The sequence below is a fragment of the Plectropomus leopardus genome, chromosome 17, assembly GCF_026936395.1.
Source record: "Plectropomus leopardus strain MGB_pleo_1.0 chromosome 17, ASM2693639v1, whole genome shotgun sequence".
In the NCBI taxonomy this organism is placed as follows: Eukaryota; Metazoa; Chordata; class Actinopteri; order Perciformes; family Serranidae; genus Plectropomus; species Plectropomus leopardus.
Genome location: NC_142192.1, coordinates 30711152 through 30723459, shown reverse-complemented (window position 1 = coordinate 30723459; position 12308 = coordinate 30711152). Strand labels below are relative to the sequence as shown.

General features: G+C 40.9%; 1 protein-coding gene across 1 annotated transcript in view; it reads left to right on the top strand.

The window, feature by feature from the left end:
• grin2da (glutamate receptor, ionotropic, N-methyl D-aspartate 2D, a) overlaps window positions 1-12308 on the top strand; it is a 274878-nt gene that overhangs the window by 95162 nt on the left and 167408 nt on the right. The window contains exons 2-4 of the mRNA XM_088090301.1: window positions 825-1525; window positions 4661-4798; window positions 10287-10553. Coding sequence (XP_087946427.1) covers window positions 995-1525; window positions 4661-4798; window positions 10287-10553 — 936 coding nt within the window. The 5' untranslated portion in view covers window positions 825-994. The remainder of the gene's footprint in view (window positions 1-824; window positions 1526-4660; window positions 4799-10286; window positions 10554-12308) is intronic.

The window sequence follows — 12308 nt, the reverse complement described above, 5'->3', positions numbered from 1 at the left end:
AAAGTCCTGAGCGCAGTAACAATGAAATCACGTTGAAAGATACTGTCTTTTACTGTTATTTTATTATGTTGATCTGTCTCTAAACATGACATTGAATGCACATCTGTGTATCCTGGAAGGGGGATCCCTCCTTAGTTGCTCTTCCTGAGGTTTCTACATGTTTTTTTCCACTCTAAGGCTTTGAAATTTCTGGCTTCATAAATAAAATCAAATTGAAAATTTTAAAGTTTTTAGGGGAAGAGAGGCCACTCATGGGAATGACATACTTACCTTTCAATCTCTTTTTAATGGTCCGCACATTAACAGATGTAATAGATATCCCTAAAGTTCAATTGTGTCACCCAGGTAAGACAGCAGGGATAAAAGCCAGTTTGCTTCTCTTGAGACTTCAAACCCATCTTATATTTACAATATCATCAACATATTTAAAGTACTAATCCGCAAGATCCTCATTTTGATTTAGATGACATCTTAGTTGATAAACAGTAATCACTCTGGAGTTTTTGCATTGAGCTCTGACAAATCCTTATCTGTTAACTTTTACTGTTGTCCTTTTTAATCCTTAGTGTCAGCAGCATTTAATTAGTAGGAATGTAAACAGAATTAAGTTTAGGGGCTTACAGGAAGTTTGAGAAGGAGGAATAAATTCAAGGATGAGTAGGTGCAGTGTTTGTTGTTTATTTAGCCTGTTTACTGAAGAATAAGCGCTTCATGAGTCAAGATAACGCTGACACACAAACTTCATATAAGAGAGAGAAAGTTGGAACTCATGTTGAAAAAGAATATCAGTTTTTGAACCATCCTCTCCTCTCTCTCCTCTTCAGGGTCTCCTCTCCTCATCAGGTGAAGCACTGTGAGCCGCCAACCCGTCCCCCCGCCCCCACCTTCCCTCCTCCCCCCCAGACGTCACCCACTAACCCGAAACCCTAAAATCCCACCTGGCCTCACCTGCCAAACCCCATCTGACAGCTACCACTGGCCCTCCCCTTACCCCATGGTGGCCCCAAGGCCCGCCCTCTCATTGCTGTTGGCTGTCCTGGCCTGCACGGGGCCCGTGCGCCCCTCGCCCCCCCTGCTGCTGCGGCCCCGGGAGAGAGAGAGGGACTCGGGTGGGGTCAACATCGCTGTGGTCCACTCGGGCTCCTCCCTGCTCCCGGAGACGGCGGTGGTGGGAGGCGCGGGGGTCGGCGAGCCGGGAGCGGGGCCTGGGCCGGGGCAGGGTCCTGGTCTGGGAAACGGTCTGGGAGCAGGAGGAGCAGGCGGAGGTGGAGGTGGAGCGGGAGGAGGAGGAGGAGGAGGAGGAGGAAGGGGAGTTACGGATACAGCTTCGTTGGAAGGAGCAGCAGCAGCGATGGCCTCGTTTTCCTCCTCCTTCTCAACATCTCTGTCGCTGGCTGCTCTCGTCGGGGAGACGGTGATGACGCCGTCGGGTCAGGCCAACGTCATCTACCTGGCAGTGAATGAGAGCAGCCCGGGCAGCCTGCTGCTGCAGCTGTGTGAGCTGCTGGCCACCACACCTCTGCAGGTACACATACGGCCCACCTGACATAACTCTCCAACCTCCTTACTGGTGCATTTAATCAAAGTTTATAGTAAAGCAACTATCTGACAATCAGCAAGGAGGATTTCAAAAAGGCTTCCAAGACTAAAATCTCCATATGCCAAATCACTCACAAAAAAAAGAATAGAAAAAAAACCATGTTGTTCCCATGTTTTGCTTGTTTGTTAATGCAACTGTGTTGTTGAAATTACAAACTGACCCATAATTCATTCATGTTCGTTCTCATTTCATCTTGTCACTCATTCATTCATTCATCCATAGTATATCACCTGTGGAGGGGAGTCTGCACCTCAACTCTGACAGCTGCTTGTGATCATACTGACAGAGGTAATAAAACACACTACATGCTATACTCTTGATCAATTCACTCATTCATACAATCATCCATTCATTCTTCTGTGGAAAAAATAAATTTCGCATGTTTCAGTCTATCACTCTATTTGTTTTCATGTCAGAACGCTGGACAGGTCTTGTTAGAAATGTCTTAAATTGAGGATGATATTAACTCTTTTAAGTCACACTTTCTATCTTATTTTCAGGTCCTGTCTGTGGCTTATTTGCATATCAAATGCTTCCTGTGAGAATTGTGCTGTCAGCTACACTTAGCTTCAATTTGCTCCCCCGAATCGCTACAAGAAAACAAGCGTTAAGTCATCAAGCCAGCCTTAAATCACCATTGCTCCTCCTCATATCATTACAGAAAGTAATGGCAATTTCCAGAACTTCGTGCATATATCGAGATGTCATTACGGCTGCTGACAATCCTTTCTTGAACGGAGATCACAACAGAACTCTGGTCACCAGAACGTTCATACACAACATGCCTTGTGTGCAGCATCATGTATGCAACAGCCACACCTGTTAGAGAGCCCTGCAGGAGCCGAGGTGGCTCGTAAGCCGTGAGCTTATCTGTTGTTTTCGTGGTGTGAAGCAGCTTAAGTTGTACAGGTGCAACACACACTCGTCCCCTGACAGGATGCCAGTCCACTGCAGGGACTTAAATCCGATTTTATCTCTGCGAACACTGATTGCCAATCAGAGCAGTACACAAGTCTCATTTTTAAAAGCCTCCAACAGTTTCATTACTTCAATAAAGAGTTTCTTCAGCAATCCTGATATTTGTTCGCAAGAAAATAAAGCTCTGTGGCCAGCATGTGTACAAACACATAGTTTCAATTATTTTGCTCACTTTTTTAACCCTCAGGGACTGTTTAGTGCATTTTATGCACTTTTCATTTTTTTTTTTTATCCTTTTGGCTGTGCTCATGCATATAAGATTGGCAAGATAGCATATTTGTTTAATCTTGGAATTTCCAGCTCAGCTCCTACAATTAGTCTAAAATACACTGGAAACAAAATTGTTACATTCATACGGCTAAGTGCACAAAGTGTACCAATAAAACCCATTCAAACTGCAATTTTTGATATCATAGCCATCAAAGCATGTTTTCATGCTTTTTAATATTTATGGCGTCATTCTGGGCATTTGCCTTAAAATATTTAATTTTTACTATTTTCCACCTGATTATGTCATTTTTACCATATTTTGTATATGGTAAAAATACATGCTGCTTCCACCAGGTGCACTGACACAGCCAATGTTGCTGCAAATCATTGATATATCCTTTGATTGCTTTGATAATCAAAAAAGAAAAAAAATATATATACTTAGCTTGTAGTGTATAGAAAATAATTTTGTGTTGTTCTGTGTGTTTTTTGTTGTTTTTTTTCATGTAAAAACATAGTAGCATCATGGCAAAAAACCTGACATGCAAAGGGTTAAAATTCTGCACACTAATGGATATTTGATATTTATAATAAGGACTGATGCTTTTGAAAAACATTGATGAAACTAGAAATGTATATTAAGTGCCTGAGCATGAACTGTTCGAGGACCCTCTTGGAATGCAAGCAGCTGGCTACTGCGCGTGGACATGTCCAACAGCCCGCTCCATCGTGGACACGTCCAACAGATGGCTCCAGCCCAGAAATGTGCGACAGCCCTCTCCTGTATGTGTCCCACAGTCAACCCTTTCCCCACAGGGGCTGCCAACTCCCACACATCTGCCATGCGTCTCACGTTTTGGGCTCGAAGAAAATCTCACGCCAAAACACAGTGAGGACGGAGAACAATCATGTAAAAAAGTGAACAACTTTGACTCTAGAACAGCTGAATGTGTGACAGCCACAGCATTTCATCATCGCGGATCAAACAGCTGATGGTTGGACAGCAGCGCAGTGTGGCAGACAAACAGAGCTCAGTTTCCTCTCAAAGTCATTTTAAATTTTGTGCTGATTTTTGGCGATTTCGTGCCTCATACTTTTGGAAACTTGTCCTACACAATTAATCAAATTGCTTTCAAATTGGGTATGTCCAATCCTAACCCCTTCATGATTAATATCTATCAAAGGTCCATGCAAATTTTTTGCAGTTTTCCCGTGGCGCGGCGTAGAATTGTGATGTCTTGCTATAAATCAGGAAATTTTTTTAACTTTGGAGTACATTGTCCTATGTGCCTGAAAGTTCATAGGTATTATGGGGTCCTGCCCTGAACACATCAATATGACAATATTCACCTGTTGTAATAGCGCCACCAACTGGCAAGAGCAAGTAAGCCTTGAGGGACAATCATCATTGGATCTACATGATATTTAAATGGTTTGGTCTACAAATTATGTACACCAAGATGACATGGAATTTATGTCCCCTCCACTGCCACTTAATTGCCGCTGAAGGTACTACACCATGCCATGTATGAAATCTGGTACATGTTTCTATCATGTCCAGACATACAAATAATGCTCTCTGCGTGCATTATCCGACTTTAACAGTCATGTTAGCCAGTGTCCCATCAGCACCCAGACATACGTGGGGGTGCCTTTCCATGCTACCTACAGCTTTAATATTTTTTTAAAGTGAATTTTGTGCGCAGAGCAATACAAATGTAAGTGACAATAAAGCAGCCCTAATGGTTAATTTATGTCTAACGTCCCATGCATAAGAATAAAAGAAATTGCAGCTCTGATGAATATGAGTGCGATGTAAAAATTAGGCTGATGTAATGCTTTTTGTCTCTGTGCTTTGTGTCATTGTGCCAGGGTTTGGTGTTCGAGGAGGAGAGACCACCACCGCCAAACCGCGCGCCGCTGGCCCCCATGCTGGAGTTTGTCTCTGCGCAGACGGGGGTTCCCGTGGTTGCCGTAGGGGGAGGGGCCAGCCTAGGACGAGAGCCACAGGTAGACATGGATTACTTGGTTTTTTTTTTTAAAAAAAACAATCAGATTAGTTCATGTTTCATAGGGTTAAACAACAGTCATGTGGCCATATAAATACCGAGACAGTTTTAGTTCCGCCTTTCAGCTCCTCCCTTCTGTCCATGCTGACCATTTTAAAATGTCTAATCCCAAAGTATTTTCAGTGTAAGTGTTGGGGGAGAAAATCTACATTGTTAAGTATATCTGAAGCTATTATGAGATGGGGTTCTTCTTAGAATTGCATTATTGAGTTATTCTTTTGAGTTTTTTTTTTTTGAATTCATGATAAATATATCAATTTTATCAATTTTGCATTAATTTGACATAAATTTATTTATTTTTTGGCCTCTTGGAAGTAGCACAACTAGATATGAAAACAGCATTAACATATTACGACCTCATGTAGTTTATTTGACGAATGTATTAACATATTTAGATAAAAAAAAATAAATAAATAAGTAAATTAACAAATACATAAAATGACAATAGTAAAAATAAGTATAATACTTAAAATGTAAATAAGAGGTAATTGAAAGGCTAACAGCACAAAGTAAAATAATGAATATTAAAATAAAATAGGGAGTAGTAAAACTGCAAAACAGACTAAAATGTAGAAATAAATTGTCAATTGATAAATTCGGTTCAATCAAAAGCCAAACTGAAAAGGTGGGTTTGAGTTTGCTTTCATTACAAAAACAAGCCAATTCCAAACTTTTTTTGGAATTTTCTTACACCACATTAGGTTCTCATCAAAGCAAGAACTGACACTAACTCAAAGCTGATGTTGCTCCTCACAGAAATGTACATTTTAGCTCTGGATGTGACAAATGCTTCAGACCTGTAAGTAATATTGATGTGTAACACTCACTTTCTGTAAGCTGAGTGAAAAATATGCAGTTTCATGCAGACTAAAGTCCCTTGCAGGATGACGTTATTTTCCAAATGCTAAACATCTCAGAAAACATGCTGCTCTGCCCTCATCACTAAGCAGCAATGAGGAAGAGGAAATTTCATTTTTGTCAGAATTGCTCTAGTTCTGTCACTGCTGCTAAGCTCGTCAGCATCAGAAGTGCTTCTTGTCACTGAGCAGAGGAAATATGTTTGTAATTTGACATTTTTCTTAGTGCACACTGAGTTAGTACTGCATTAGTCCAACTGTGAAAGGGTGCATTAGCAATTGCAATCAATATATTTTCACATTTTATCCACATGTTTTTGTGCGGATCATTTTTTGGATCAAACCCAGCGTTTCTGTTTCAAAATCCAGCTAATCACGATGACTGCTGTGTCATTCTGTTTTAAATGATGCTCGCTTGCCCATTGTTGCAGACTAATTAATGGGTGTCAGCTCTCCAAGTGGCTAATCTGTGTGTGACAAAAGGTAATGTTTTGCTGACAGACATTAGCGATAAGTAGATCAAGCTAACAAAGCAGTTCAGCATGGCAGATGTGGTATTTAATAAATGGGCCAATTTACTTTAAGTGGATCTTTTTGACAGTATAATGTGGTTAGTACAATTTCTGCACAACTGTAACTTCAAATAGCACTACAGCTCGTAACTGAACTGTCAGCATGTGAAAATATTCATTATCAAAGCGGCTGAGATTAAGGTGGGAGGTGAGTTTGCTTTGAAGTCTCACAAGGTGCTGAAATACTTTTGCTCTTGTTAGACTCAGTAAAGTCCCTTTGATTACATTTCTACAACTCACGTGCTTCTGCTTCTATGTTTAAATACTGATGCTGGATTTGTACCAAACCTCTTTAATTGCAATATGAAGATTCACTTAGCTCTAAGATTTTCCCTCAAACTCTTGGTGCCACATGGATGAGCTGCTCAAGGGATAACACTCTGATAATCTAAGATAAAATAAGATAAGACGACATAATGTAACATAATGTATTATAACATAGCATAGAGTAGCATAGTATGACATGACATGACATGACATGAGAGCAGACATTATTTATTTTCAAGGGAAAAGCAAGTATTTCTATTGGCTGCCTTAAAGGTGGGGTAGACCACAAATGAGCAAAGAATTATCTAGCCTATCTATCTAGCCACCCCATGCTCTCTCTGTCTTACTCCCCGCTGCGTACTGCTTCCCCAGAGGAGAGCAGGCAGCAGCTCCAGAGACGGACCTGTAGTTGGTAGCTGTAGCAACTTGAATTTTCAAACTGTAAATCTCTCAGTGAGTTGGTGGCCAGCAGCAGGGGCAGATCTAACCTGCATACAGGCAGCAACAGAAAGTTTGCAAATACAACAGGGAGTTAAGGGGATCTCCATCCCTTGGAACTGGGTTTGCCCTCATGGGGGTCTATCTCTTGAGCTGCTTCCCGCTCTCCTCCTGCAGAGGGGGTTCATAGCGGTGGAGATTGAGGCAGAGGACACACTGTGATTTGAGGCTCTAGCTAACATTAGCTACGTACATGTGAACTTGAAGCCAAAGCCGTGAGTCTTTTGCTACATTTAGCAGAAGGCTAAACTGCAACATTTCCTCTTCATCGTTAAATCTTTATTTTATTTATTGCCTCTGTCACTTTTTAGACTCTTTTATTGATAGGTCTGTGCTCCCTTTTTGTATTGCTTTGCAGTGTAGGAAGTTGGAATATTATCAACTTTCTCTGCAGTATATTTGCGATTGAATTGGACTTTCAAAGCAGGGATTTTGCCACATGTCTGCATTTGTAGAACAATCAATAGGAACACCCTTTTTCTGAAATGGCCGAAGTCTCCTATCACAGCCAGGACTTTGTAAAGCTTGAAAACAGCCAGAAAACAGCCAGATTCCAGCCTTACTGAAGCACCCCCAGATCACTTTTGATCCTCCTACAAATTTCGTAGTGGGTGCAGGACACTGTGGCTCGTAAGCCTCTCCAGGTCGCTGTCTCACTATTAGATGACTAGGTGTTGACCAAAGGTGAAAATTTGTCTTATCAGAGAAGATGACCATACTTGAGTCTTCTATGGTGCGGTGCTTATGGTTATTTTCAAACTTAGTTTTTGATTCTAATTATTTTTGAGGTACTACTAGCACTGTTTTTGCACTCCAGTTGGTCCCATTAGGATAGCGATGGCCACACCAGTGTTTTTAATGTTGAATAACATTTGGTTCACATGATCACTTAATCATGAGGATTTCTTATGTTGGAAATGAATAAAATGAATGTCATACATGCAGAGATACTGACTTAAGAAAAATTTGAAATAGCTTCTTAAGTATTTTTTTGTCCAGAGCTGTATACAGCATACATTTCTTTTTATATGCGGTCATCATGGCAGTTGTGTTCTTGGAAGCCTACCTGACTGGCCCTTATAAACCCCCACAGCTTAGTTTCAACTAGAAGAGACAGGCTAATTAGTAGATAAATTAGCACAAATAGATTGCCAGTTACGAGCAGAGAACAAGGATTCAGCTTATCTCTTTTCTTTTACACTGTGTTGGAGTCAAATGTTGCTTGGCTGGAGAGGCTACGCTTCTGTGACCCTGCCCGTCAGGGTTTAACACAACAAATGGGCATACTTGCCCCCAGAGCAGCTCTGCATTTCAGAAATGTTTGTAAAACTAAAGTCTTATCAGTTCTTAATTGCCTTTGGGATGCTAAGTCATGCATTTTTTGTCCCGATACACGCCAAGAATCAATCAACCTTGTGTCAACTCGTGCTTCAAAAACTGAGGCTTGGGACACAGCGTCAGTCATTCATTGTTTCTGGTGAATACTCTCATGAGTGTTTTAGCTCCAGCTTCCAAGGCGGCACGAAACTGTTTTTTTTGTTTCAGACTACAACCTCAATACTCACTCTCAGCACGTTTCCCTGCACACTCCACTCCTAGCAGGGTTAAGAAAAGCAGACGAGCTTACATCATAAATCAGGCTGATGCTGGTTTGATATTTGACCTAGTTCAGTGCAGTGTAACCTGAGGTGAGCCCCATCGACAGGGGAAGGCGGCCCGATACTCACAGAAATTTCCTCTTTGATCATCTACTTGCTCACAAAGATGCAGAGACTTGGTGATTAATTTAAACACATGCTCACTGCCTCTTTGGTTTATCTTCAGCAAAGAGAGAAATAATTGTGAACTGCACTTGTAAGGACTTTGGACCATGTCAAAAGAGTCCATAGGAATATGTACGCTGCCATGATAAGTCCTTATTTCAGTGTTTAAGCTGACATTCATGAAAAATACAATAGAAGAAAGACAGGAATGAACTCCTCTTTCAACCTGTGAGCAGCTCATCTATCCAGATTAAATGTGACTGGAGCAGCAGAGAGGAAGGCTATCACTGTTTCTTTCATTGACACTGAAAGCCTTATTCAGAAGCCAAGGACTTTTTTGATGGACAGTCTGTGTTATTCCTCCGAGTGTTCCCCTCTCAGTGAAACTGAAGTAAGTCAACCACGTGGCAAAGAAAAGAGCTGCACTAGTTGAGATTAGCAGTAACAATCTTAGATACTCATAGTCTAACATAACTGGGAGACTTGCAGTATGAGTTCACCAGTCCCTGAATTACAATTAAAAGTGAAAAGTGAATGCCAATACCTACTTGCTAGTAAGCTTTGTCCCAAGATCCCAAAGGTATGTTTTTTCAATACCATTGTAAATACACGTGCCTCTTTTTGTATGTATGTAGTGCAAAGCATGCACCACCAGACCTCAGTCTCCAGTTTCTACTGGTTTAACAGGCAGCTGAGCTTAAAGACATGTGACACCTCGTATATATATATATATATATATATATATATATATATATATATATTTTTTTTTAACATTTTGTTTGTTTCTGCTGTGTATTTATCAGTCTGAAAAGCTGAAAGGAAGTAGGGGTGAGGGGAGTCAGCACTGCACACTTGCTGGCTTGTCTGCCTGTCTTGATAGTAAACAGTGATGTTGCACGTTACACAGCCGTCACTCAAAAAATTTAAACTCACCACAGCATAGCACAGCACACCACAACCCATGATACAGGAGTGAGTTGGCTGCCAGGCTACAGAGGAAGGACACGGACAGGTGTCTGATAGTATTGGCTAAAAAAAACCAGTACCAAGCAATATCAGAACTCTGATCACACAATACCTACATCTGAAAATTGTATACCCAAATCAATTAAAAAATTACAATATGCATGGCTTTGCTTACAACCAATCGCCAAAAGCTTTCTTTGATTGGCCCAGCAGCAGCTACAGCTCACACAGTCTGTGTTGTCGCGTAGTTGAGTGTACTTGACAGGGTTGGAAGTTAAGCATGCTGAGATGACAAAGTGCTTTCATTCAACCTTCAGCTTTGTTAACAATAGGTCCAGCAGAGCAACAAGATTTAGCAATCAGCCCTGATAACATTATTGTGCCTGTCATTCGGGTTAACTATGTTCATATTTTTCAAACTGTAACTTAAATGTAGGGATAATATCTACTTACCTAAATGCTCACATGTACTCATGGGTTAGTATTGTCTCTTTCATTGTTTTCAGGAAAGCGGTTCCATCTACCTCCAGTTCACCTGCTCCACCGCCCTCCAGCTCGAGGTCATCTTTGAAGTACTTGAAGAATACGACTGGACTTCCTTCTCTGTGGTGACCACCCGTCACCACGGCTATGAGGACTTCCTGGCCATGGTGGAGGGTATGACAGACGGTTCATTCATTGGCTGGGAAAAGAAGAGCGTGGTGATTCTTAACGTTACAGATGACCCTGGCGGGGCCCGAACCAAACGGCTGCTCAAAGACAACGAAGCCCAGGTGAGTCAGTTTTGATTATTCTGCTAATTTATTGATATTTTCTGCCAACATGAAATACATGAAATGACCACAACCGCTTATTATCGCTTTACGAGATGCTGGCATGTACGTGCCATAACGGTCACCGTTTTAAACACGTGGTTTCTTAGGTTTAAGCTCTAAAACTTACTTTGTTAGATTTAACAAACAAAAATATTTAGTAAGCAAGCAGTCAGGCAATATTACCATAGCCAATGAAGTAACATTTCCAGTGTTCATACAATTTAAAATTCATAATTTGATTGGCTACATGAAAATCAAAAACAGCATTCTGCTGCAAAAATAAGGTGCACAAGACCCCAGGAATATAAAAAATAAATTCCTTCCGTTTGATTTTTTTCTCTTTATGCTGCAGAAAAGGAGAAACAGGCTATTTAATTTCAGTTGGACTCCAAAAACTCGATACCAGGTTAATCAACTTTGTCAGATCAATATATTTGCAGTGCTCCCTCTGCACCCAGAGTTATGACACCATAAGTTTCTTCTGCAGGCAGTTTAACCAGAGGAAAGGTTCAGAGGAAAAGCTATAACATCTCTCCACTTAAAGTTGACTTACAGTTAAAGCCCTATTTAGGGGAGGTTGACTGAGGACACGCTATTCATTTACACTGACATCCTGGGAGACCACTTACCCACACCGCCTACACACACTACCACACACACTAACGCACACACCTGGGAGCTTTGTAGTTTAACTGCAGCATTTAACTGTTGCAGCTCTGCACTGAAGCTGATCTCCTGACTCACTGAGAATTCGGCACTAAACTGAGGGATTCTTCAGTGGTGCTTCAACCTGTATGATGAGTCCACTTGTGAGAGGGTTTTCAGTGCAGACTTGTTTACAAATTGCACATCTTAAAAACATACGGCGTGACACTGCTCTTACTTTTAGAGTGCCAGACTTCTTTTTTTCTCTGACTTTCCCACTATTTTCAGTTTTTCAGTGCCTTCAGGTAGAGAAGTTTTTATCTGTGATAGCTCATTTTGAAGGGACAGTTCACCCCAACATTAAAAACAAACATAATTTTCCTCTTACCTGTAGTGATATTTATCAGTCGAGATTGCTTTGGTGTGAGTTGCCCATTGTTGGAGGTATTGGCCATATAGACATGGATGAATTACTGAATGTGCTTACCGGGCACAGGACCAGTGTAACCCAAAGTGTCAGGGGGCCCCCTGGCCTTCACTTGTGAAATGTCACTCAAATAATATGTACTGATCAGGAGGAGACTGAAAGCAACTAAAAGAGACGCAACAGAACTACTAAATGACGGAAAGAAAATGACTACAAAGCAACACAAAACAACCAAAAAAGACACAAAATTACATCAACAAGACAAATTACCTTAAAAAGAGACCAAAAACTTAAAAAAAAGAAGACACAAAACAACCACAAAGACACAACCACTAGGAGACACAAAACAACTACAAAGTAACACAAAGCAAACAAAAACTGACACAAAATTACCTCAACAAGAGACAAATGACTACAAAACTACAAAAGACAACCACACGGACAGACAAAATGATCACACAGGGACACAAAACCACAAAAAATGCGTAACAACTACAAGAAATTGAAAACCACTATAAAATCGTACCTAGCACCAATAAACGTTCCAGCTCATTCAAGGCAGACACCATTAAAGTTTACATCTCTTTTTGTCACAAACACAGATAGTTGTCGTTCAGTAGAAAGAAAATAACTCCTACATA